We start from the raw sequence: 25,894 nt of genomic DNA, 5'->3' as shown, positions 1-25,894 counted from the left end.
GTGCTGGTTCCCACGTTGATCTTTCCTCAGGGGCGCCTCGCCATTTCACGAGATGGCGAGCGGAGGCCCCCCCGCCCCGCTGATCAAGGATGTAATCCACAAGGAATTGGTCTGTGGAATTGCCGGCTTCATCGGGAACTGGTGGCCAGCCCACCGGAACTTCCCGAGGCACCTGGGCGTCCTGCCTCGGGCGAGGCCGCTCGAGGAGGTAGGCGCTCAATGATGACAGCGGAGATGAGGAACACTCGTTACATCTAGCATTTATCTTTCTATTCTCTTCCATTAAACACTACTTAATTAACTTCAATAAAAAAGCAGCGCTACGCACAGCCCTGTGTGACGGTCCATGTGCCGTTGGGGGCCCCAGAACCCTGAGAGGCCTTTGGTGGGCCCTGTAACAACCTCCGTAGCACGGAGGCATGCAGCTCATAAATTTTGGCGGTGTGTTTATTTATAAATTCTCCAATGTCTTTAGGCCTCTTCATAATAGCAATTTGGTTCAAAGACGCAGTTTGGGGGGAATTCGGGGACTACGTACGGGTTTCGGTGTCTGTACAAACCGCCAGTGACGGTAGTATGTTGGAAGGTAATGCTACGTTGGTGTTACACGTATATATCCCTATATCCAAGCTAACTGCTGAGGACCAAGGTAGTGTTTACTGGTTGTATACGGCTCTAGTTGATAAAATCAGGGGTGGGCTTGAGTTTGCTTGTCTACGGTGTACTGCGGGACTTCTACTGTAGAGAATGACCTTCACGAGCAGCAAAATGGTTAAAAACTATTTGGTAATAGTATTTATATGCAGCCGACTCCATCTCCAATCTCTAAGCGTCCCGAGAAAACAGCTACGGGGGCCTCCCTCGGCTGTATGCGCAGACGTGGTGTAGGATAATATACCCGTCATATGCCATTCTATCTGAATTCTATCTGAAGTTGGCACAAGAGCCCTTATTCAGCAAAACCGGTACACAAGAAAAAGTCTTCGGGACTGATCTACAGTCATCATGCATACCGCAAGTCGTTGCAGGCTGCCTCCAATTCTGCGGCTCCAGGAGCTGAGGACGATGAGGGGACGCGGCTGTTGAGAAACTCTTATTATGCTTTTATTTTGCTGCACTGCAGCATGCACAACTCCACGGAAAAGAGGAAAGGTTGTCGGTACAGGAGCCATTTTTCCTTGAGTGTTTTCACGCTGCACCACAACAGCTGCCGCTGGAAGATTTGCATCTGCAGGCAAATATACTCAACAACCCTTCTCATGTATCCAGAGCAACTGCCGCAGGTACCTATCAATGGCTCGCCCGTCACTGCCCACCCTGCTCTTAAGGAGCAGTATGTACACAAACTTAAAGCAAATTTTGCTACTTCTGTTTCCCCAGTCATCTCAAATACAAATGCCAGAGACCTTCGTGTCTCTGCTCATTGAACATGTCACGAGCGGAAGGAAAGTTAGGAACCAGATGCGCTTGAAGATTCGACGAAGGATAACATATGAAATAGCAAAGACAAAATGGATGTGAGACATCTGCAGACACTCCCTCTATTTACCGCTGCTACTGCCAGTCTCGTAGGACTGAGCCAGCTTGGGCCTGCTACAGGTCCTTGCGGCTCAGCTTTGCTTCCCTGGGGAAGGAAGTATGCTGTTAACCAAATGCTGGCGCAGGCCGCCAATGCAAATGCGAGGACTAGATTCGACCAGCAGAAAAACAAAGCTCAACCACAAAGCACAACGCCAACAAATGTCTCATCATATATCAAAGGGTGCGCCCACCTTGCTGTAGGTGGAGTAGAGACCCTAGCCAATAGTAGAAGAGCCGGATAAGCGATTGAGAACACCGATATTAATGCCATGGTGGCATCTCCATGTCGGCAGTAAAGACAAAATGAACGCCACGTCAGTGATATGGGAACTACACCTTTAGAGCTTCTTAGGTTGCTAGCACTCCCTCCCCAAGAATGCGTGTAAATCCGCTGAAGTCAAGTTGATTTTGGTGAGCCTGGCTGACGACGATCGTATTTCATAGTCCCGTGCACGTACTTCTAGCTCCGTATTCCTTCGCCTCCTACCATACCGCATATAGGTGTAGAGCTCCTCTATCTGGTTGGTTACATCTAAAACCAACAATTTTTGAGCTCCAACGGACTCTAGCCTCTCACGTAGCAATTCTAGAGAACGCTGAAGGTGCTTGTCGTTTTTCCCGCTGAATCCCACGTATGTGTATACGCGTTGTTCCTTCACTGATAGTCGTCCAATAATCGTGATTGGGCTGTCGTTGCACTACGGCCGGTGCATTTACGAGCCCTTGTACCATGCAGCTGTAGTTTAGCTTGCGCGTGCACATATGGAAAGCAGTTTTGTGACTGGCACGTGGCTTTGTTACCACCTGCACAAGCATGCTGGCTCAGTCTAACTGTGGACAGTTTATTGAATCCTGACAACAACCAAGAATTTCGTCGACCGGCGGCTTTGGGAAACTGCTCACTGCGTGATTTTTCTGGAGGCCAGCTACCATCTATTTTATTCTTCAGCCCGGGTTTGTATCTCAACGACCTACTTGAAAGCTGACCATTGGAATAGCATACAAGATCATTCGCTTCTCTGTTGACTCGCGCTAAAATATCTTTTCATCAAATTAACCTTCGAACGGTTGGGGCCGTGACGGGAGTGAGTTCGACTAGTGGGGGTTTAGCAGCTGGAGGCTTCTTGTTGACAAGCCAGCATTAGAGCCCTTCTGTCAACTTTGTTATCTTGTGACGATCGTACCGTGAGGAACTCTAACGTTTCTGAAGATCAGATTCGCTGTTTGTCCCCGGCCCTCACTTCCTTTCTCCTCCAGAGGTGAGCTGGCATTCAGCTCAAATATCCAAACGCTCTCAGCGAAAAAGGGGGTTATCAGCCATTTGCGGGTATGCTTTTTATGAACCTTACAAACGTCTTTCGAGTGGCAACAGTGTCTGTGCCTACATTCCACACTGGCTCTCTTTTCAGCAGTGGCAGGAGGCGTAGCAGAGGGTGCGGCAATACATGACGACGTGAAGGAAGGCAGCTTAGGCCCACTTACGATCCTGCCCTTCAGACGGTGCGTAAGGTGTCAGTGGAGCTAGAAATGTAAAAAAAAAAAAGTATTCAACCCAACGGGCCTCAGAAGCTTGATGCTCCCAGAGGTCTGGGGCCCTGTGCTCACGGTGAGCACAAGAACAGTCTGTACGACGTTGCGTGACTCTCTTAAACCATTCAGCTTGCACAAATGCAGCTGCCTCGCGAAAAGTCCCCAACCTTTTAACGAATGCACCAAATAGCACTTGACCGCTCCTCCATGTGAGCCCGTCTTGCGTCTTGAGTGGCATCAAGGTGTGTTGCAGCAAGTTGTATTGCAACTCATCACAGGCTGTCTCGTAACCGTGCAAGACTTCCCGGATGATGGTGAGGAGGTTTTATTATTAGCTGGTTTTAGGGAACTCCTATCTTCATTATTTTGGCTCCTTCGCGACCAGCGACTGTGTGTGTAGGAGGAATTTCGTTAGACTCATTATAACGCGGGTTGTTGGTCTTGCCCGGGGACTATTGCGTGCCACAAGGGAGTCAAAATACTGAAGATGAGTGTTGTTCCTTAAAAGCAACTTACCATATACCATCGCCCAATCACCTTGCTTCCTGAGCTCAGCGGCCTACGCCCCCGTGGATGAGTAAGGGAAGGCGGCCCGATACGGCTTGCAGCGAACCTTACTGGAACTCATGCTGCAGGACAATCCCCCGTGCACGCTCAAATGAGCCTTGTTGGGTGCATATACAAATATAGTGGACAGTTTTTGAGCTCTCTCGCTTGGGTACACTTTGTCTACTACGGCTGGGTTAGATGGCATCTGCGTACTTCAGACAGGCTTGCCAGCATCGCTGTAGTGCGCAGCCTTCCTAAGCTGTGCCTACTTATCGCCTCATAGTGCCTGGCTTCCTAACTACACCCACGGGTCTATACTTAAATTTCCAAAACGTATTCGAGTCTCTATTATAAACAAGGAAATTCCAGGGAATAATAGAGCTGTGTTCTGAATCGACCCCGGTCATGGCAGGCCCAACCTTTAGGATGACGTGGGATATCAAGAGGGATCAGGAGCCTGATCTATAACTGCTGTCTCCCAGGGTCGTATTTATATACATAATAGTAATAATTCTACGTCCCATCCAATTAGACCTCTCAAGGAGACTACCTGGTACACAAGTAGTGATGAGGTAGTACGCTACACTGCCGATAGTGGCGGCTGGCGGGGGTAATCCTACTAACCTACAGCTCCGTCTACGGTACTCGATTCTTAGAATACTTAGCAGTATTAATTCCCTTTCCTAGTCTCGAATGTGACAATCGTTCTCTTTATGGTCACCGAGCTACTAGAGATCACGCCAGAGCCACATTGTACTGCCTGTGCGCTACAATCGCACAGTGTGTGTTACAGCTATAGAAGTGTTACTCCTAGCATGAATCCCACTACAGAAACCAAAAGGCATCACACTCACGATTCCCCTGCCCAATCAATGTTTTTGATTGCAATATTTGCTGTTACTCTTCATTATTTTTCACTTATCCTTTGCTCAGGTCCGACACAAGCACATTCAGACGGCAGGAGAACACTGAAGATGAGGCCCAGCGTCAGTGCTGGGAGTACACTGCGTTGCCGTTTCCACAAGAGAATTCAAAATGATACTGCAACGAATTATTTTTCAACTGCTATATGTGACTAAATGTTTTGTGTGATTGCCGCAGCTACACCGGTCCCCGAAAGCCCCGAAAATTCTGCATGCAACGGCCTCTGCAGGAATTCTCGAAGGCGAAACACCTCTGTCTTTGTTCGACCTAAATAAATAGTTGGATTTCCGTTTTTAATTTTTGGTGGACAGCCGAACCGTCCAACAATTGAGGAAGTGCCCCCGCCGCTGGGTTCTCTGTCCTTCAGGAGTTCCGCCATATTTTTACTGTGGTCTGCTGCCTGTGTCCTCCTGTTGATGGTCTGTGGTTTACGTTATGGGACTTTCTTTGAATCCGAGGCAACATCTTGGCGTCTAGGGCTATGGATCGAGGGTCTTGGGTCCTACGACTCCAGGGTCTAGGCTTTATTGTTTAGGTGTGGATGTTGTATTGTATTCGGGAGTCCATCTGTCATGAGAAGCCCTCAACTGCCGCAGCTACTGAGAGAGGCTGTTTGTCCGTCTGTTGTAGACTCGTTAATCAACAAACAGAAGAAGATCGCAGCTTAAATGCAGCGAGAACGGGCGGAAAGGAGGTATGCCCGGACATGTCTGTTTGCAGAAACTCGAGTGTAGGATTTAGTAGCATACAGGATTTAAGATTAGAATGCCCACTTCAGCGTCAACAGAGTCATCTCGAGTCATCATCATCAGCAGGAGTGTGTGTGGTGCGTGTGCCTTGTTTGCTGCAGCCCCAAGAGGCTCCGGGCTGACGATGCGTGCTCCGCATCGCTGCCTCCTGTCGATGTGGCACAGCAGCAGCAACAGCAGCAGCAACAACAGCAGCAGCACGGAGCTGTCTCCAGTAGCCTTCCTGCTGCTCCTGCTGTGCAGGGGGAGCTGGCTTCTGGGGCCCTCTCTTCAGTGCTGTCGCTGCATGCAAGATTTCATTGCGACGTTTGTCGGGCTGACATCAGCGGGACTTTCCGCATTCGTTGCGCGGAGTGCAAGGACTTTGACTTGTGCGTGTCTTGCTTCTGCAGTGGCCGCACAAGCAGCAGCGGCAGCAGCAACAGCAAGCAGCAGCAGCACAAGAACTCGCACTCATACATCCCTGTGGGGCGCAATCGTTTCCCTGTCTTTAGCTTGGATTGGACAGCAGAAGAAGAAATGCTCCTTGTAGAAGGCATCAGCAAGCACGGCTTCGGCAACTGGGTCGTAAGGGGGTCTTTACTTTTGTCTTCTTTGTACCCTGCCCTGGTCGTGTTTGTTCACTCTCTTTGTCTGTGCTTGCCCGCTCATTTTCATGTGTCTCAGCTAGCATCGCTTTCCCCTGCTTTTATTTTTCATCCTCACTGTCTTTATCGCCTCCTGGCCTTAAAATCTTTTTTCCGCATGCGTGCATGCATGTTATTTTGTCTGCATGCATGCCTGCACGTATTCATGCGTGTTGGGTTGTCTCTTCATACACCAGGAGGTGGCGGAGTTCGTTTCGCTTGCGTCTCTGGAGCCGAAGACAGCAGACCAGTGCGAGCGCCACTATTTGTCCTATTATTTGGACTCTCCAACTTCTCCTCTTCCTGATTTGTCAGCTCTTATTCAAAACAAAGAAGGCGGGGCTTTAACCCCAGAAGAGGCGAAGGCCTTGCGGGATGCACAGCAGCAAACCAAGACAGAGCCTGGTAAAGACATTGCTTGCTCCCCTGTATATACACCTCCTCAGCTGCGCATGAGACTTTCATTGTGCTAGTCACACAGAAAAACGCGAAAACAACTCTTTCTTACCTTGCATCTATGCATGCACACTTGCAGAGCCCGCTGGCGGCACGACAAGCCCCACGCCTTTGGCGCGAAAGAGCCCCAAACCTTCGCACTCCATCGTTGGCTACTGGCCGTTGCGAGGGGACTTTGATGTCGAATTTGATAATGACGCAGAACTTATATTGGCAGATATGGAATTCAAGGGTATGCCTGCGTTTGCATGCACTTATGTTTGGCAGTTGGGTGTTGTAGCGATGCCGTATTCTGCAGCAGGAGAGTGCATGGCAGCGAACTGGGGGCTATTGGATCCATATGTTTGGCTCGCTTGTTAACAGGGCTGTTTGAGGCCGGCTAAATGCCGGTACCACATGCGTGGAGTGTACACACACCGTGAGCAAGACGCAAGGGGTGCATGCACGAACGTGCGTAAGATTGAAGCAAGTGGCGCATGTGTTTGCGGTTTACAGATGGCGAGGCGGTGCAGGAGCGACAGCTAAAGCTGCAGATCATCGAAATTTATAACTCGAAGCTCGATGAACGCATCTACAGGAAGAACACGATCATCAGCAGGTACTTTCATGTTCAACCGCCGCAGCCCTTTTTTCCTTTGTGCGTGCACCAAGTGCATGCAGTAGTGGCTTGACCTTAGCGCGTGTACCTGTTTCTTTGTGCATGTTGGTGTTTGTATGCGCGTGGGTACTCTCTTCGTGGCTGCCCCACAAAGTTTGCCTTTGCGCATGCTGCATGCACGTTGCATGCATGCCATTCGGTACCCCGTTGCCGGTGTTACTGGATAGTCGCATGCGGCGATATGTGCATTTTAGGGGTTTATTGGACGTAAAGTCAATTCACATGCGGGACAAAAAGCGAACTAAAGAGGAGAGAGACCTCCACAACCTCTTCAAGTATGCCGAGCAGCAGCTAGTCACCAGCATATATGTAGCAGGAGCAGCAGGAACTGCAGGTTCTGCAGCACCAGCAGGTTCGAGCATTCCAAGTCCTATGGCCTTTGCTCTCAGGATATCTGTGACTTTGGACGTCCCTTTGTTGGGTTTGTTCTTGTCATTTGAGTGATTTCTCGATGGTTGGTTAGGGTGTATGTAGCCCGCAGCGATGCGTTCTTTGTGTTGTATGTACACCGCGTGCAGACCCTTGGCGCGGTTTCAGTCCGACGAGCAGCAGGAGCGCCTTGTGCAGCTGCTGATTGAAGAGCGCCGCATTCGGCATCGCCTGGCCCTTCTGCATGAGTGGTGCAGCTTAGGTCTCAAGACAGCGAAAGACGTGGAGGTGCGTGTCGTTGAGCTTACCCCACGTTGTTCTTCGTAAGAACACCTGCTTCCTGCTGCAGTTAGTCGCACATTTCGCCTCTATGGAAACCCACAACCCTATATGCAACCGAAAAGCTCCTCATACAGTCAGCATTCCTTTTCCGGCGTTAAACCGTTTGCACACAACTCGCTGCGCATGCATCTCCTCATGTATACGCGAAACTACTGCTCGCTCCAGCTAGCTAAATAAGTAGCTGCAGCTAGTTAACTAAGTAGCTGACATGTTATGTAAGTGGTTTGGGTGGTGCATACATATTGGGTTTATTGGGGGAACGTTGGAACCCCCGCTGACAAGAGCCTGCACACAAGGGAGCAGGAAGAGGCAGCTTTCCACTTTTAGTTGTTTTTATTATTGGTGCGTCAATACAGGCTTATGAAGAAGAAAAGGCCTGGAGGGAACAGCTGCGAACGCGTTCCCCGGACTTGTGTCTTTCGACAGCTCCGCCTGGTACCATTCATGCCGCCGCCGCAGCAGCAGCAGCAACAGCAGCAGCAACAGCAACAGGCACCTCCACCAAGTCCCAGCTCGCTAGCGCTGCCAAAGGCAGATCGGGCCAGAGGGGAGGCTCCATCTCTGCTGCTGCAGCGGCTACCCCAGGTCCAGGGGGTTCCCAGGGGGTGGCCCCTGCAACACCCATTAAAAACTTCCCTGGCGCTAAACTCCTCAAGCCAGAGGTGGGTGTCGCAGAGAAGTACAAGGTTACCTGCACGCATGCATGCGTGCATGCTGCGGAGTTCTTGTATGCGGTGCATAGAGGCAGCGGGAGTTGAATGTGGTTGCGCTTCCGTTTGTTCAGCTTTTGTGCTGTTTCCTGTTGGATTGCGTTCACTTTTCTTCACTCGTTTGTTGGGACGGTTGTTAGTTCTGTTGCTTGCTTTAGGTATTTCTGCTTTTGCCAAATTGAGAGTTTGCTCGCTGGTGTGCCATCTCAGGAACTGGCATTCTGCGAAGGGGCGCAGTTGCCTCCCATTTTTTATTTGTTGGCCAAACGCATGTTGGTGCACGAGCTGTCTGTACACCGTAAACTTGATGGCAGCACCCTAGACAAGCCAGTCGAACTCTGTGAGGCGCAAACACTAAAGCCTAAACCGTACACCTTCCAACGGCCTGTGGCCGCGTACCCCTAACACCAGAGCCCTTTCAGCCTTTATCGTGGCGTAGAAGCAGTCTTCAGTAGAAACAACATCATTAAGAATGGCCCTACCAGCCCAGAATTAGCATAGGCCATGACGACTGTGCAAATCGGCGTGATCTATGTATTTAAATTATAATCGAGTAAAATGGTGATCAAAATAAAATGCAATTTCAGGTAGTGCTATTGGGGCTGCAAGGTTGATACATCAGAATTTGACGTGGGTGTTGTGATTGCCTCAGTGGTGCATCGAGTGGGCCAACTGTACGACTTCCACTTAAACATGTGGCAGTTTGCCTCCTCTCCCCAGGGTCTGGGGGTACACCCCGAGGCACCGAAGGCGCTGACTGGGGCTCCCCTTTCTGAGGGAGTGCAGCAGACTGTCGCTACCGAACCAGAAGGGGGGAAATTGTCATTGCCCCAGTTTGTACAGCCTGGGGTGTATCGACAGCTCGGCGGACCCACGGATGAGAAGCTGCACGTTGCAGCTGCTCCTGCTGCTACTTCTGTTCCCCCGACAGTGGTGGCTGCTGGTGAGCAGCAGCAATAGTTCTGTAAGAAGGTGCAATACGGGCGACTGTGATTCCTTCTCAACTGAGTTTGCGTTTGCGCGTTTGATCGTTGAATCGCTAAGCAGCAGGTTATTCCTCTGCCTGGTTTTGTCTTGGAACTGTTTGCAGAAGCTGACGCATGCAACGCTGTTTAGAAGCAAAGGACTCTCTTTCCTTGCATGCGGCGCACCCTGCAGTGCAGGCACTAGAGGATCAAGGGGCCTTCCTCCCACCTTCAGCACCATACTTGTGGTTTTGGGGGTCGGGATATTGGGGAGCTAGGGTGGGTTTATGGGGGAAGAGTTTCTCTCCTGTCTGTCTTTGAAAGAAACCCCCAACAGACGACCTGCTCACCAGCAGCGGAAGCAAAGAGCCTCCATAGTCTTGTCGATACAACCGAATGGCCTACTGCCAAGTTCGCATGCACAGTGTCGGCCAGCTGCATGCGGCAGATCTTATGCATGCATGCATGCATTCAGGCGCACACTTGGCAGTTCACATACATCCACACAACAGCAGGAACGGGGCTTCGACGCAGGTCAAACAGTATACTTTACACCACGTCTTAATTGCTTCTCATCAACATATGGATCAATTCGCTTTAATCCTCACCGTGTCGCACAACTACTTGCAACTAGCTCGCAGATGCTGCGTAGCCGGAAGGGGGCTCATGAACCTGCTGCTGCCGAGCTAGTCAGGATGTAAGGGTGAATAGTGGTAGCTGGCGCTGGTGCCCTGACCTACTAAGGCTCAAAGAAGGCTCATTCGAAGAGCGCACACGCTGTCCCATCGTCAACGACCCAATGCGGCGTGGGGACGCAACTTAGGCAAACTGCTTCTCCCTCTTCCCCATGCATTTAGATGCAATAGCTATGGGCTTCAAGTGTGTGCTGAGATTCAGGACGCCTCTGGCCTGGCCTACAAGTTCGTGTAGTCTTATACCCGTGCTCTTCCTCTGGCATTTGTAGCTATTATCATATATACTCATAATTAAACGAGTGAATTTACTTATAGTTAAATTTGCATTCATGCGTCTGTACACCTTTCTCCCATAATTCGCCTGTACCTCATTAATTGTCTCATTCGTGTATGCCTTCGACTCAGCAAGTGGCAACCGAACCCTCTCGATAACTGAAACAACTCCAACCGCATTGTTGATTCTTTTCGCCGTTTTGCGATTATTGTGCTACATTGCAATTGACGTAGTTTTCTTTTTGTCTTCGTACTGCACTGCAGCGAAACACCGGCCGCCAATCGGGCCCCGCGACACAGCAGCCCCGAGCTGCCAAGAGGCCCCGCAGCCGTAGCCACTAAGTCTTCATCCCCCTTAGTTGTTTAGAAAGAAATTGGGCTTTATTGTTTCATTGAGGTTGTGATGGTTGCTTGCGCAAAAGGGTATGTCCACTTAGTCTAAGCTCCATCGACACCCCTGCTGCGGAGCTGCTGCGGCTGCAGGAGCTGCAGTTGCTACTATTGCCGTCGTTGTTGTTGTTGCTGTTGTGGCCACCCCACACACTCCATCTGACAATATTATGCGATAGGGAACGCAGAAGACATCTCGAGACATTCTGGCTGCAGGCAACATGCAGTGCAGCGGCGCCACAGGCGCATGCAGGCGCGGCGGCCGCGCTGCGGCTTCTGCTGCTGCTGCTGCTGCTACGTCTATTACTGCTGCCTGGCACCCTCAGCAGCATCCGGCTACCCAGAGACCATATGAGTGGCTGCGACGGCCTCTTTCCCTACGATGCGGTGCGGGGCCCTTTGGGGTTCCTTGCTTGCGCCCGCCCGGGCCCCGCAGTGGAGGTAGCTGCGTGCTAAGCAGCGCCAGCACAGGTTTCGCCGGTGCGTCTCAATCTGCTGCTTCAGCATGCTTCGCGTCTGCTGCTGCAGCAGTGCCCATTGCTGTTGCTGCGGGCAGCCGTGCAGCAGTTGCTGCTGCAGCGCGGCAGACAGGGGCGCTGGCGGCCTCGGGCGCAGCAGCAACAGAAGAGATGCAACAGGTGGACGTCGGCGGCGGGTTGGTTCGTGGTGTGAAGGGAAGGGGCCCAGAGGGGAGGAGTGACGATCCCGCGAGCCTCCCGGAAGGGGGGACCGCTGAAGGTACAGCTTCTGGCGTGGTACTGCAGCAGGACGAACAGCAGCAGCAGCAGCAGCATGGAACTACAGCAGGACCCTTAAAGGGGGGAGTTCCTTTGGGCGCAGCTTTTTGGGGAGCGGGCGCTGTAGGATGCACCATATGGGCCCTTGCCTACATGCGTCAGCACAACATGAGCTTCACAGGTGGGAGCACATCGCTTTGGTTTGCATGCAGTGTACGCGCACCTGAGCGCCAAGAGGTGAAAGAAAGAGCGCGCAGATACAGGCTGCGTCTGTGTCTATTCAGACTTCGCGAAGGATCTGTGGCGGCGTGCAGACGCGCAGATGACAGCCACACACGACCGCATGCAGTGCGCAGTCGAGGACGTGAGTTTTTGCGTGGCTATCCAACCAGGAGGCTAGCTGTGTACTCAACCACCTAGCTAGCGGCTCGCCTACCCAGATTAACAGTTGGTTCACTCAGATAGTAACGCACCTTCGCTTCACTAGTGTATATAGCCCACTGTTGACTTACTTTCTCCGGTTTTGTTTCTTGGGGTTGTGTGTACTCCATTGGAATATCCTACTGCTGTTTAAACCTTTTTTCTATTGATGTTTCACCCTAAGCAAAGCAAGTGCACCATACAAATGCTTCTGTTGTTGGGGTCCCTGCTTGCCAGCAAACGTAGCCAGTGTGGTTGCCCCTCTCAAATAACGCGTCCTCTTCGTTTCTGCATTTTTTAAAAGATGAAGAAGCCCTTATGGAGCAAGCTAGCTAGCTGATGAGATACCTGGCTGAGAGGCCTGGGTGTTTGCCGTCCAACTAGTTGAGTGACCATGGCTCAAGCCACATATTCAGAGCCACCCACCAGGCCGGCAGTAGGCGGGTCCCGTCGTGGGCTGTACTCGCACAACTCAGATGTATATGCTGCTTCTGGGATGTATGAACGGCGCAGTTGATTTCTCACGCATTCCCGGAGGACGAAGAGCCGCTCCTGCCTGACTTCAAGGACTTAAACTACCCCGAATTTCTACCGACGCTGGTGCTGGACTTCGACGGCGTTCTAGCGAAGATTGGCCACGACGTGAGTTCATGCACCAGCCCCACTTACATACATACATGCACTCTTGCATACAGCGTCCGCACTGAGCTAACGCCCGGGAGGGTGTGGGGTTGACGTGGAAGGCAGTTTGTTCCCAATGCAGTAGTAGTGAGTCGGATGTTTTGCTGGTTGCGGGTGTATGTGCAGCGGACGGGGGGATACAAGTTGCGGAAGCGACCGTACAGCGAGGCGCTGGTTAATCAACTCTCCCACTTTTTTGAAGTTGTTGTCTGGAATGCAGATCAGCCCCCCGTTGTGCAAACTGCGCTCCAGCAGTGGGGCCTCCCTGTAACTGCCTGTTTGAATTCCGACAACATGTCACGAAGACACGGGCGCAAAATCAAAGTAGGACCCCAAGATTCCTGCAAGGATACGCCTTACGTGCAGTGCATATCGCGCAGCAGGTGTATACACCGCAAGCGTGTCTTGGCTTGTAGCACGAGGAAAGATACGGGGACTTCAAGTGGCGGACAGTTACTTGTCTCTTCTGCTCTGCGTCGACAAATTGCATGCGGATCAGTGCATCTTCCGGTGCCAGCCAAGCATGCATGCACGTCTGGGGTTGTGGTTCGTTCCATGTACGTTTTGCTCAGGATTTCTCGCGTCTAGGGCGGCGACTAGATCGTTTGATTTATGTGTCTTGCACCGACGAGGGGCTGGACGATCGCTTTCGGGCCAATTTTATTCGGGTCTCTCCATTTGAGGGGACTGGTATGTTACTAATGGTGCTTATTTGCATTTGCATTTACATTTGCTCTGGTGCTAGGTCTTGTTGTTTGAACGTGTATTTGGCCCTGTCCCTTTGTGTGCAAGCATCAACCTCAGCTGTTGGAGGGATGGCGTATAGCTAATGTTTTATTCCCGTTGCATTCACCCGTGGGCGCATAAAGACAGCAGGGACACTTCTACGCTGTGGGTGAGGACGGTACGCAAGCCCAGAAATGGTATTGTTGGGGTTTAATGTTGGCTTGTCTTTGCTACTGCAGCTGAAGAGATGTTAGGAGACACGGAATTAGGGGACTTGCTTAACTTCCTTAAGCACTGTTCCCTCAGCCCTGAAGACGTCCGCCTGAGCATTGCTCGGTATGGCGGAGGCGAAGACGGGGGCGTCGGCCGCCGCTACGACGCAGCGAAAAAAGCACAAGAGACAAAGGCATCTCAGCGCAGAAACATCGGAAAGCTTTTTGGAATAAGCTCCTCTCAGGGGCAGGCAGGAGCCCAGGGCTTCCTCCCGCCACCTCAGCAGTCCGCTGCACTAGGGGGGAAGGCAGGCCCGTTCGGCAGTGGGGCCCTCCGCTAGGAGAGGCAAACGGATGGGGTCTGTTGTTGCCCTTCGGGAGGCAGCAGCCGCAGGGGACTATGCAGCAGGAACTTAGTGCTTAGGCGAGAGAGAGGGCCCCGCGGCGGGCTCTTTTAGGACATACTCTTGCAGCATATTCGCCGAGGCGACTGTGCGTACACTGCAGTTTGTTAAGGACACAATTGCCCGAAAGGCACTGCTCACGTTCATGTGCGCATGGAAGCGCATGCAGTTGTTTGCTACCTTTGTAGCCTCTAACCTCGCTTTAAGAGCAGCTGGCATTGCTAACAACGAACAAAAGAAGACTGACGGTGATGCGAATAGGTGCAGTGAAAGAGAAAAAGAGACGGAGAGGGAGAGACAGCACAAGGATGAGACACCGAGGGCGGCAGAGGCAGCGCTTCTCCAAATGCCCGAGCCAAAGAGTAACTGCCGTACTTTTCTGCTCTACCCTCGCCTACGGAGATGATAAGAGATAAAAATGGCCTAACGCGCAAGAAGGTAACCTCCCTGCACGCAGTTCCCTCTCTGCATGCATTTGGTCGCTGTGAGGCTTGGGGCTTTAGCCCGAGAGAGAGCAAGCAGACGGCCCTGTGAGGAGTTTTATTGTTAAATAGACGCAGAGATATTCACGCGTCCACATGGCAAGCGAAGGAAGCGGTGAAAGACAATCAATATCACCGTGTACAGTTATGTGAACCGGCCAGATATGTACGTGCGTCCCCAGGGGCCCGCTGTGTTTGCCACAAGAGTCTGCACTGCATTAGGAGACGGAGCTCTTTAGCGGAAAAAAGGCAGACGGAGACAAGAAACGACATCACTGGCAGATGCTGTGTGTTTAGCTCTGTCAAAAAAGACAGAGCAATCCCCCTGCAGTTAGCACAATGGGGTGCATGAAGTAGCGCCAAGACGCGGCGACTCGCCGCTCTTTGTTCGTGCATGCAAAAACGTTTGGAGCGGGTTACAGGTGCGGAGCTTTAGCTTTCCTAGGACGCTCTCTTCTTGGCCTGTGTCTTTCGGGCATTTGCGTTAGCAGCAGTTCCCGCTGCTCTTTTTAGTCGGGTCCCGGTCTTAGTCGAGTTCGAGGCTTTTGATGCTGCTGCTGCTTCTGCGGGAGCGACTCCAGTGCTCTCGCTGCTTGCTTTCGCCGGCCTCTGCATGCAGATCTTCTCTGACCCACTGGGCTGGGCGGCTCGGAGGATGCCGTTCTTCTTGAGGCGTTGCTCGAGTGCGGTAGCAATTGGTGCTATTAAATAGGCAGAAATCAACGAAAAAGCGAGGGTGTTGCTGCTGCAGTCAGCGGGAGTTGAACCAATACTGCCATTCTCGCCGTTGTTGCTGCTGCCGGCCCCTCGCTGCAATGCAATTGCAGCGGCAAGTTTTGCGTGTCTCCTTGCGAGGAAGGCCAAAGTCTTATCCATATTAAACCGAACAAACAGAGTCTCACCCATTGCCGCCGATAGACGCCTCTTCTCCTCCTCAGCGCCAACGGCCGTAGAGGCCTCTGCTGCTGATGGTGCGACGGGAGAAGCAGTGCCCTGCTGTGCTGTTGCAGTGGGGCGGGCGGACCCTACCTCTTGCTCAGCAACATTGTTTGTTCCATTCAACAACCGAATGTCGCAAAAGAAGTGCAGACGGCGGATCACCGCGGGGTGCTGTGCTACTGCCTGCAGGTTGCGGCGGATTTGCAGCTCGAGTTTGGTGGGAGCAACGGCGTCCATCAGAGAAACGAAAGAGGATGCAGCGTGCTGCTTCAAATGGGGCAGTAGGAGGAGGAGGGGGTCTATGGGAGTTGCCAACAGCAACGATGCATCGCTCAAGACCACCTCTGGGGGCAGCAGCGCGGAGCAGGGGCCCAGGCTTCTGCAGCCCTTGTTGATCTCGTAAATGGACTGACCAGCGACGAAGAAGTCCACCATCACATCTGGCGCTGATGGGTAAGGCAGAGAAAACGGGAGGAGTGTCGGCCACGCAGAGCTTTCCCGTGGAGTACCTGCTGCATCATTCAGTGGTTTATTGGGTGGGGTTGTTTCCCCGGGAATCAGCAGCAACCGCAATTGACTGGGAGAAGGCAGCGGCTTCGCCATCTTGAAGCTTTTCCCAAGTAAGCGAATGGGGTGCAAACCGCCTCAGTGACCCCGGCACAAATAGCAGCGAAGGTGCCTCCGAGCTATTACAACGCCGCCGTCATGCAGAAGTGAATACGGCACAGTCGCCTCAGGAGAAATTTCTGGCTTTTGAACGTCGCTGAAGCGTTAATTTGTTACTTGAACGCATATGAATCGTAAGCGCCAAAGGGGGGTACGAAAATTGCCCCAAGTTCGAGAGGTTGCCGAATTGCGTATTCAACCTGCCGCCGACGTAGTGGTGAAGCACGGCCAAACGTACGTTCTTCCATGTGCTCGCCCAAATTTTCCCCATTAAAAAATCAAAAAGGTGTATAAACAACCTAACAGGCATAATAAATCGTATAAGCTGCCCAGCATGCACCCAAAGACGCGGTCTCATGTTGCCCGAAGGTGGGAAGCGGCTGTGGTGTGTCTGGCGTGTGAGCATGCCATCCGCAGGGATTGCAGTCCTCGACGTACACTGGGCCAAAATGAATAATGAATATATTTTAACTGAGAAATAATGCCATTAAGTGAAGGTTTACGATTATGCAGAGCAGCTCGCTTCCTGTCGCAACTGTAGCGCTTCCTTTGGGTTGGATTGCTGGTGCCATGAGGTTGAAAGCATGGCTTCTTTACTCCTTATTATCGGCATTTTAAAGTCTTCAACCTTCAGAAAATGTCTTTTACAGTGCGCCGATCAAGCGGCTCCAAAAGGCGAGCTCGGGCTAGTAGGTCTATATGCGTGTTGACGCTGTGTACAATGCCTTTTGCGATGTTGGCAACTGTATCAGAGGTGGGCGCGTGAACCCGTGGCTAGCACAAGCACAGCTGTACTGAATAAAAAATACTAAGGGTCCATCTACAGTGTTCGTACATACTGCCAAGGAGGCATTTTGTCTGTGTATTTATGTGGGGCCATTTTACACCTCGAGAAGCTGTGCTGCATTGCAACTCATGGCAGGCCACCTCCACCCATGCAGGTTCAGCTGCATAAGCCGCTGGCGTCAGGATACGTAAAGGTAATGAAAGGAGGTCGCCTGCTTCTAGGGAACTTATCTTAAGTATGTTGCCTCCCCTGTAGCTCACAGGCGTCCTCGTAAAACGCCCAGGATCGGCGTTTCATCTGCAGTATGTCATTGCTTATGCTCGAAATACTGAATGTGGCTTCAGCTTATAGCGTAATGCATCAAACGCTGTGTATGTCATGGACTGCCCTAGCCGTCAAGCTGAGCAACCACTGGCAAACAAAACCTCAGGAGCAGGACATTTTAGTTGCTGCAACTTAGTAAACAAGGTTTGTTCGAACTCGAAATCGCTGAGAACTGAAGCAGATGGGCCCTCAAGGGCATCTACTCACAGTTCATCTCCTTGAGGGCCCCTCAGCTTCAGTTCTAAGCGATTTCGAGTTCGAACAAACCTTGTCTACTCACTTCGGTGGTATAAGAATGCCTTCGTACAAGATCGCGCCCAAGGGCTCATGGGGATGTTCAAGTTCGGTCAACCTTGCTTGTTTTCTGTTCCCAGCGCGGGCAGCTTTCATGACGAGGCTAAGCGTCGAAACGTAGAATGCGTGGCTTGGATACCTCAAGAGTACCTCCAACCCATGGTTGCAGATCTTGATGGCAAGTTTTGGAGTTGCAATACCATTTGCCGCGCTGAACTTCAGTTCAAGCCGCTTTGTTCAGAGCTGAGCACTTCGCATGGGGCTACTCTCCAGGCTACTGCTCGAGCTTTCTCCCTATGCCTGAGGAGGGTAAAATGCTTGGTTTTGCAACTCATTACTTTCTAACTCTTTGTGCTTCTCCAAGAACAAGTTAGGTTATCAATTACCGACCATCCGTGTTCATCTTCATGAGTTAACAGCACTACAGATGAGGCAACACACGGAAACCTCAACGAAAAAAGCTCAGAACAATTGTTTGCACGATTACTGTAATAGGATAAGGTGATGATTCTCTAGGCCGTTGATCCTACGCGTTTCAGTTCGTCAATACCTGGCGAGGCACCTCAGCGTCTGGGACGAAAGTGGCAAATGCGGCAAGCGGAGGCAAATATAATCAGCAGGACATATACTAACTCTTTGAAGATGAGTTTTGCCACCGCACTTCGTTATGTAACTACCATAAGACCTCTGACGTAGTGGATGTCCTCAACCTTATCTAATGATTATTGAATTCTAATCAAGTATTTGGAAGGCAATGTCAACTAACAACGGCTACACCTTCGGTGAATCTGGCGCACAGCCGTCCTAGACGCTGGTGCCGCGAAAGAGTGGTCAGCATGGAATTAATTGCAACACGTCTTGCTGTAACTCATTTTGTAAGACATCCCCTCGTGGGTTTGCTTGCATGTATGCAGAGACGGCCCGGTTGAGCTGGCAAGCCGCCTTTTCTGCGAGGATGAACACTATAAGCAATATTCGACTATTTGAGTGTGTGCACATGTTGCCTACTAAGACTGAGAACGCACTTATGGTCTAACTTTGGACGGGTTTCCTTGCATCGAACGGATTATGCCATAGCTGCTCACAATGCTCCTGCACGCGCTGTGGGGATTGCAACGACGGGTACACCTGGGATCAAAAACTGCCTTCTCCCTTGAACACTTCAAAATATAATATTAGTTGCATTTTGTAACTGTTGAATGCATGAAAGCTGATGAAGAAGACCAATAGTTACCGTGGTTTCTTGCCTGCAACTGGCGAGAGAGGGCCCCTCGATTCCAGCATGCAGTGAATGGGGCTCCCGGCCCACATACGAGTTGGTCCTACTCTTTGTCTAACCTCGCTAGGAAGTGGCTAGTGTTTTATTGGCTCAATTTGCTTTTAGAAGCTTTTATAAGGTTGTCGTTAGGGCAACTGTGCTGCAAGAGCATGTGCCCCATACAGGGCCGAAAGCGCCCTCGAGATGGAAATGGAAATAGAAGGCCATGGATTGTTAAGCTTCACAATCCTTCATATTTAGGCAAATCTATTTCTACTACTGATCAACTGGGAGTGAGGTCCTGTTGAAGGACGGGCCGTCATCTCCTCTCTGCAGGGGACCTGCCGTTTGGGGACAAAGCCACTGCGTGGCAGCGGTCCCTATCTGTCTTCCAGCCTGAAAATGGATGGCCTTCGGAAGATAAAGCGGGGGGGGAACGAGAAAATGGGTCCCCAAAGGCCACTCGCTTTTGGTAAAGAGTCGTCGGGTCCTACGAGTCTTTTGGAGCTCCAATTGAAGGAGCTTGACCGTGGCCTGTATGTATCTCCACCTTCAGCGGCTGTTGAGGGTTCCTCTTCTGCGGCTCTCTTTGACTTCGTCTCTTTTTTGAGGAATTTTTTTCAGAACGAATTCCAGCCCGTGTCTATCGCGCTTGATGCTGCTGCTGCTGCTACAGCTGCAGCGAGCGGACAGGAAACATTTACATCTGCGAGGGCCGTCGCAATATTCAGCCAAGTCCCTGGTAACGCCAAAGCTACCCCGTCCTTGTGGACAGCCCCACTACCCTCTAGAGTTGAAGTCGTAGGCAGCTGTGGGGCGGGCATGGGGCCTCCTGCCTTTGCGCGCAACTTGGACGTGGCTTTAGAACTCCCCGAAGACGCAATTGACAAACGTGACTACTTGAACTACAGGTGAGACAGACATGTGGAGATTTCCCTGAAGGTCCTGAATACAGACGGTTCGCCATGCTTGAATGCGTGCGTGCAAGGGCTGCCACTTCAGTTGGGCTGGCGGGCCATTTGTGGTGTACGCACAGGTACCTAGCAAAGCGCGCGGCATACGTGGACCTTCTGCACGTCCAACTGCAAGAGGCCGTAGCTAAGCAGCAGCATCAGCAGCAGTGGGCCTGGGCGAGCACATGCAAGCGGGCCTGTTTGAAGGTGGAGGCGGAAGTACGGCCGTGGCGCCTGGATGGGCTGAAGACGATCCTTTGCTTCAAGTTCGTGCCCCTCGAAAGCAGAGCGAAGGAGGTTGCAGTGGTAGAAGATACAGATGCAAACGACCGGCGGACCCAGCAGCGGCTCTGTCGTCAGCTTCAAAACTGGGAGGTGCGTCTGCTCGTCAGCTGCTGCGGGGGAGTTTTTAAGGAAAAATTCTTGAGGCCCGACGCAAATGCAGTGCGGCGCAGAACAACTGCCACCAAGGGCCTCCAAGAAGCGGCGGATGCAAAGGAGACACCTATGACAGATGCCCAAGTCAAGGCTCTGCCTCCCACACCCTACTACAACAGTCTCGTTCTAGAGGACTGCCGGTGGGTCCCTCTTAGCCACGTAGTGTTGCTTCTGTTGCACCATGAGAAGCGCTGCTGCGAAAAGCCCACGAAGGCTTATACTAGCAGGCCACATTTCATCATGAACTAGATGCTGTTGTGGCTGCGCTTGCTGCTGCTGCTACGAGTGCTGCCGCTTCTGCGAATCACATTCTTTTGGATGTGTTCCCTATTTATACTAGAATCCTGAGGAAGTACCCATATGCAGCGGATCTTTTGCATGCTCTTCTAGGCTCGTTAGTGGCTCGCCTGCAACTGTCTCCTCCTTCCACATCCTCGCAGGTTCATCAAGCACGCGGACATTCTCCGCAAATGTGCCGCTGAGTTCGCCGGCTTCGGCAGTGCTGTTCGCCTGCTCAAGGCTTGGGCTAGGCGGCGATCTCTTCTTGATTCGGGGTCCTCTGCGTGCAACCCTATTACAGGCAAGCGCGGCTTCGTTGCGCCTCCCTTGGACTCTGGACAGGTTCATTTTCTGCCGAAAACTTCCCAGTGATAGTTCGAAGCGGGGCAGTCCGTCTAATGCTGTTTGCTTGTGAGGCTTCGGATGTGCTGGCTTGTGCAAGGGGGACTGTTGCGTGGGAAGTGTACGTTTTGCGTGGCAGGCGTCTGCTGCGGCTTTACTCTGTCTCTGGTTCTGGCACACGTCTGCCTGGCCTCGGGAGACGTGTGCCGAGTCGCTGCCCCTGTGCAGCTGTTCCGATTGGCGCTCTCTTTCCTTGGAGGTGCGGATTTCCAGGGTCACTACTATTGCATGGGGGAGGAGACAGGCCGCCTCAAAACCCAGCTGCCAGAGGAGGCAAGTGCCCGCCTGGAGGCAGCTGTCGCAGCGCGTAACGACGCAGCTGATGCCGCTGCTACCATCAGTCCTGCTGCTGCCTTCTCTGGTGCGAATGAAACAGAACAGGCTGCATATGCACCGCAGTGGGGCCGTCGAGAACTGTGCGTGGGGCTGGTAGAAGACGCTCTGCTCTTTGACTCGAACGAAAAGGCATTTAACATCTTGTGGCGTGCGCAGCTGCATATCCAGGTATTGGTGGGGATCCTGGGACTGAACCTGGACGTGCATATCTCCACCTCATCTATTAGATTGAATGAAGGGATTTGATAGCCGTAGATGTGTAGATGTAATTTGAAGGGGTTTGTTGCGACGATTGGCATGCGTGTACAGGAACTGCAACACGAAGCGCGGAGCAGCCTGACTGCGTTGCAGAAGCTGGAAGACCCTTTTCCGCTCCTGTTTGGGGAGCAACAGGAGCACCTGCTACTCAAGTCGGACTTGTGGGTGCAAATCCCGTCCTTGCCTCCACGCGGACATGCCTACGACCTCGAGACGTCGATCCCCGTGGCAAACTACGATGCCCCGACCCCAGACCGCCGTCACGTGGGTCAAGGTCCCCCCTATGAGGAAGGAGACCCTTTGGCTCGCGACGACCCCACACACTTCGATCCCCCAAAATGGGAGATGGCTCCTGCGTTCTTAGGGGCGGCGACAGTCGCGCGCATCCTCGTCAGGGGCCTCGGTGACCGCATGCAGACGTTCCGCGTCCGCTTCGCTCTTGCTGGACCCGCGATTCCAGTGCCACGAGACGGTAAGACTGCAGGCTGGTTCATTTAGGGACTGTTGAATAATCAGGTACAGCCTCTGCATGATACAGAGGGCTTGAAACTGCCAAGCTGAAGAAGCTTTTTGTTGCCTATCTGAAGAAGCTTTTTGTTGCCTCCGCTTTGGCACATATGTTTGGCCCGTTGTTGCCGTGAGCGTGGCCCAACAGGGTTGCGATGGGCAATTGTTGCCTGGTGCTTCTGATAAACTCAGGAAACCCAGCCGACATCTTTTCAATTGGAGTGGTGATCTGTGTCACCTTGAATGGAAGGACGTCTGCCCGCCTTCTCGACAGAGGCCCTTCTGTGGTGGATGCAACGGAAGCTGCTTCACAGACCCCGCGGGCTGTCGCTGCTGACAGCTTCAGGTGTGTTTCTAACGGGGCTTGTGCAACATGAATGTAGTCTAGGCATTTTCAGTTAGAGAAGAAAACGACTCCGTTCGTAACTGTGTTGTTTCACAATATGGGCGTCTGTGCTGTGGTATCCTACAGCTTATCGAAGTTTCTGTTTGCTATAAGTCATATGCCTTCTGCACAGGAAGTTCTGGGGTACTCGCTGCGATGTGAGGCGGTTTCAAGATGGGCGCATGCTCCATTGCGTCTTGTGGGAGAAGTTCGCGGTCTTCGAAGGACTTCAGGCACTTGACAGAGCTTCGGGAGAAACTGCGATGTCGCAGACACCCCCGGAACAGATCGTACGGCATGTCCTGCAGCGGCATGCAGGAGGCATTTGCCAATACACTGCCTCGTGCACCAAGACTGAGACAACCACAGCTTCTAAGAAACAAGCAGAAAGGCTTCAGCTAAGCGTCCATTGCAGCCCTTTGGGTCCTAATGGCCCTCTATCCGACAGGCAAAAGGCTCTTGTACGGGTGAGGGGCGGCCGACGGCTGGCACTTTGCACGGTAGCGCACCTCCCCAGCCTCGCCATTGATTCATTTACTCGCGTCTGACGGCTGCAGTTAGAACGGCCTGCGCAATATGCGACGTTCCCGCTTACGAGTACGGTGTTGGCTGCACACTCAGGCATTTGCAGAGCTGAAGAATTTACTGTGCGCCCTAAGTTCCATTCCGCTGACCATCAAGCAAGTCTGGCATTCGGACGCTGCATTACGGCATACAGAAGTCTTCTCCTCAAACATTTGGGAGCCCGAAAAGCCGAACGGTGCGTTTACTTCTTTTCCTAACGCCCGTTTTGTTGTTTGTTTTTTTGATTAATAGTGCGTCTTACTGCCCGCATTCAGGCTGCCGGTGGTCGCTCCCTAGTCTCGACAGCAGGAGGCGGTCAGCGATCAGGCATGCGCTATACTAAGGGCTGCTTTATTTGGCTCAGATTCAACTGTGCACTCGGTCGTCGTCCAGTTTGAAGACTCGGGCAAGTGGCCTGTGGAGCGAGAAGCCGTTTGCAAACTTAAGACGGCATTTCTGGTAGCCATGAAGTACGCCAACCAAAACTATACCTAGGTCATTAGTTTGTTTGCTGCATTGTTGTGTTCATAGTGGCACGTAGCATCTGCACGAGCATGTCTTAAATCACTGTAATGCCCATTTCCAGCCTCCTTCCAGCCTCCTCAACCCCCCAGGACCACTTCGTCTTGCTTGTCATGTCCACGAGCAAGGCATTTCTCACATTCATCGAGTGGCTTAGGTGGGTTCGAGCACTGGTGGTAGCGCTTTAATCGTCCTTTGTCCACTGCGGTTCTCTTCTTGCACAGCGAGGAGCTCTTGCGTGACTACTCTGTTTCAAGTAACGTCATGGAGTCCTTTCTGGATATTCACTTTCAGTCGTTCATTTTCCGCGTCCAAATATTCCATCCCAACGAAGTCATGGAGGAGGCAAACATCTTTACCGACTTCTCTCTAAAACCAATCAGACTGCACCTTGGAAAGGCGCAGAGTGGACCTTCCAGTAGCGGCCGGGAGACTTTGACATTTGCCGGTGGTTCAGTCGACGGACAAAATATAGCTAAGCATGTGTGCGATACATTGCTTCAAGAAGACGTAGCCCTCTTGTCCGCTGTAAACCCATACCACACGGACAGAGTATTGCACCTCCGCAATCTTTGGTGGGCACCGCAAGCTGCCGCTCTGGTTCACAGCTTGGCTCTCAAGCACACAGCTTTCGCCGGTGAGGAATATACATGCTGGATGTTTACACTGCATGCGACACCGTCTCCTTGGTTTCAACCAAATGGGTCCCTCTTTCAAGCAAACCGTTTTGAGACGCTGAACAGCCTAGTGCCCGCATGCCTGGTTAACTTGGCATGACTCGTTTGTGAACCATTTGGGCTGCACTTTATTCGTGCAAACTGTTTTGCATTGTTCGCATGTAGGTGCCGTCAGACTGACGGTTTCGTGGCTGAGCAAGCAGCTTATTGTGGGGGCGGTCCATTTTGTGGAACACGTCTTGGCATTCCTTTTTGTCGACTACATGAGGACCGGCTATGGTAGTGAGCCACAAAGCCCACATGTGGCTTTTTTGCGGTAAGCCCATAGAGGTGGCGTCAGGTTCTTGTGCTTTTTAGTAGTGGCAGTGTGGGAGGTACTTGCGAGCGACACAAGGAAAGTGGCTATACGGAACGACCATTTGCCGGTACCGGAACATACTGAGATCTGTGAACGTGTGCTTAAACTCTTTATTGTTTGGTTGCCAACGACATTCTCAGGTTCCTTCACTTTGTCAGTTCATTTGATTGGGAGCACAATGCTCTGCTTGTTTCGTTTGATGCGTCGGCCCCACTGACCGATGAACAGCGGCAACACATGCAGGTCTCTTTCGAGCAGTAAGTTTTGCTGTCATGCATCCCGACGAACGTGACTACTGCCTCCTTGGGGACATACATAGCCGAAAGGGGCATAAGTAGTGGTGCATGCTCAGCCACTATATGACGTTCTCCCCATTCCTTTCCAGGCTGTTGGTGTCTTTGTTGAGCATAGGAACTTCCCGCAATTTTTATGTGGACGTGCATTTTGTGCCTGCAGTTTCGGTCATGTCCCGTCGGTACACTCTGTTCTAGACCCACATGGCTTTATACTTCCACGCCCTGATCCTGCATCCTTCCGTCGCCTTTTGGGATGCGCCCGGTATGAGCATGAGAGAAGAGTAGCGTGGATTCTCACTTGTTTCTCTTACATTCATGGTGCAGTTTAAGCGCACACGTTGAGGCCAGTATGCTAATGTGTGTTTGGGCGGGCTGTTCTCTACAGAGATTGCTTTATGAAAATACGTGCCATCTGCATAACTTCCTCGCGGTTGACTGCAGTTTGGAAGGGTCTATTCGCGACCGACTGGCGCCAATTCGATATCATAGTTAAACTCAAAGACCCTCTAGCAGCTCGGCAGACCAGTTCTCAAGATACAGCCCCGCAAAAAAAGAGGCGGTTTGCAAACTTGGCATTCAGCAGCAGCACAACGGACAGCCCAAAAGAATCTGTAATTGGAGGCCTTTTACAGAGAGGCGCATCGACAGCTTTACCTCTGCACTCTCTCCACGGAGGGCTTCGACTTTCAACTACATCGCCAGAGGCAGCAGCCATTTTGGACGATTTGCTGCTGAGGGTTGTGGGCTCAAAAGCATGCACAAGGAGGTATATATTCCTACGGTTTGTGCGACGATTATTTCAGGCTTTCCCCGACACCTTTGTTCTAGGGCTGGACTTTGTACAAGCTCAGCAGCTTGCGGGAGGACTCCCAGACTCCATTGCTTTGAAGATACCGCCAGCGGCGCTCCTCTGTAGAGGGTTGCAGCCCACAGAAGTCTCGCCACGTCTTCTTGCTTGTCCCTCTTGGGAGGCGCAGAAGGCTTCTACTACTGCTAGCGAATCACTCAAGGAAGCCAATAGCTCGCCATCAGAAGAACGGGCTTTTATGGCTGTCCTCAGCCCGTCGATGCTGGTAGGAGGCATCAGTACGATAGCGGCGGGATTGATAGAGACTGTGGTGCTCACGTAGAGCATTCAAATGGCACCTGTGCTGTTGGTTTTATTGTTTGTA

The 25,894-nt window shown here is 51.9% G+C and overlaps 4 protein-coding genes across 4 annotated transcripts; 3 read left to right on the top strand and 1 right to left on the bottom strand.

Moving 5' to 3' along the window:
* Window positions 1-5,252: 5,252 nt before the first annotated feature.
* EMWEY_00013570 (transcriptional co-activator ADA2-A, putative) lies at window positions 5,253-9,454 on the top strand (the record flags this gene model as incomplete). The annotated part of the gene is made up of 9 exons (XM_013479247.1): window positions 5,253-5,278; window positions 5,435-5,900; window positions 6,157-6,364; window positions 6,495-6,647; window positions 6,911-7,013; window positions 7,592-7,730; window positions 8,141-8,511; window positions 8,653-8,834; window positions 9,147-9,454. The coding sequence occupies 9 exons, from the start codon at window positions 5,253-5,255 to the stop codon at window positions 9,452-9,454; spliced, it is 1,956 nt and encodes a 651-aa protein (XP_013334701.1).
* Window positions 9,455-11,038: 1,584 nt separating this feature from the next.
* Window positions 11,039-13,934, top strand: EMWEY_00013560 (hypothetical protein, conserved; the record flags this gene model as incomplete). Its single annotated transcript, XM_013479246.1, has 6 exons — window positions 11,039-11,735; window positions 11,839-11,918; window positions 12,488-12,616; window positions 12,782-12,979; window positions 13,228-13,345; window positions 13,621-13,934. 6 exons carry the CDS (start codon window positions 11,039-11,041, stop codon window positions 13,932-13,934), a joined length of 1,536 nt encoding a protein of 511 aa, XP_013334700.1.
* Window positions 13,935-14,920: 986 nt separating this feature from the next.
* On the bottom strand, window positions 14,921-16,021 carry EMWEY_00013550 (hypothetical protein, conserved; the record flags this gene model as incomplete). Its single annotated transcript, XM_013479245.1, has 1 exon — window positions 14,921-16,021. The coding sequence occupies one exon, from the start codon at window positions 16,019-16,021 to the stop codon at window positions 14,921-14,923; it is 1,101 nt and encodes a 366-aa protein (XP_013334699.1).
* A 3,128-nt stretch (window positions 16,022-19,149) lies between these two features.
* Window positions 19,150-25,852, top strand: EMWEY_00013540 (hypothetical protein, conserved; the record flags this gene model as incomplete). The annotated part of the gene is made up of 15 exons (XM_013479244.1): window positions 19,150-19,658; window positions 19,784-20,278; window positions 20,529-20,806; window positions 20,899-21,329; window positions 21,465-21,885; window positions 22,113-22,266; window positions 22,439-22,772; window positions 22,927-23,065; window positions 23,234-23,339; window positions 23,616-24,028; window positions 24,234-24,384; window positions 24,567-24,683; window positions 24,883-24,984; window positions 25,108-25,333; window positions 25,526-25,852. 15 exons carry the CDS (start codon window positions 19,150-19,152, stop codon window positions 25,850-25,852), a joined length of 4,203 nt encoding a protein of 1,400 aa, XP_013334698.1.
* Window positions 25,853-25,894: the final 42 nt, after the last annotated feature.

Source organism: Eimeria maxima, genomic scaffold (genome assembly GCF_000499605.1).
Source record: "Eimeria maxima Weybridge genomic scaffold, Emw_scaff100, whole genome shotgun sequence".
Taxonomy (NCBI): Eukaryota; Apicomplexa; class Conoidasida; order Eucoccidiorida; family Eimeriidae; genus Eimeria; species Eimeria maxima.
The sequence above is the reverse complement of the archived record's forward strand: the minus strand, read 5'-3'. Positions and strand labels throughout refer to the sequence as shown.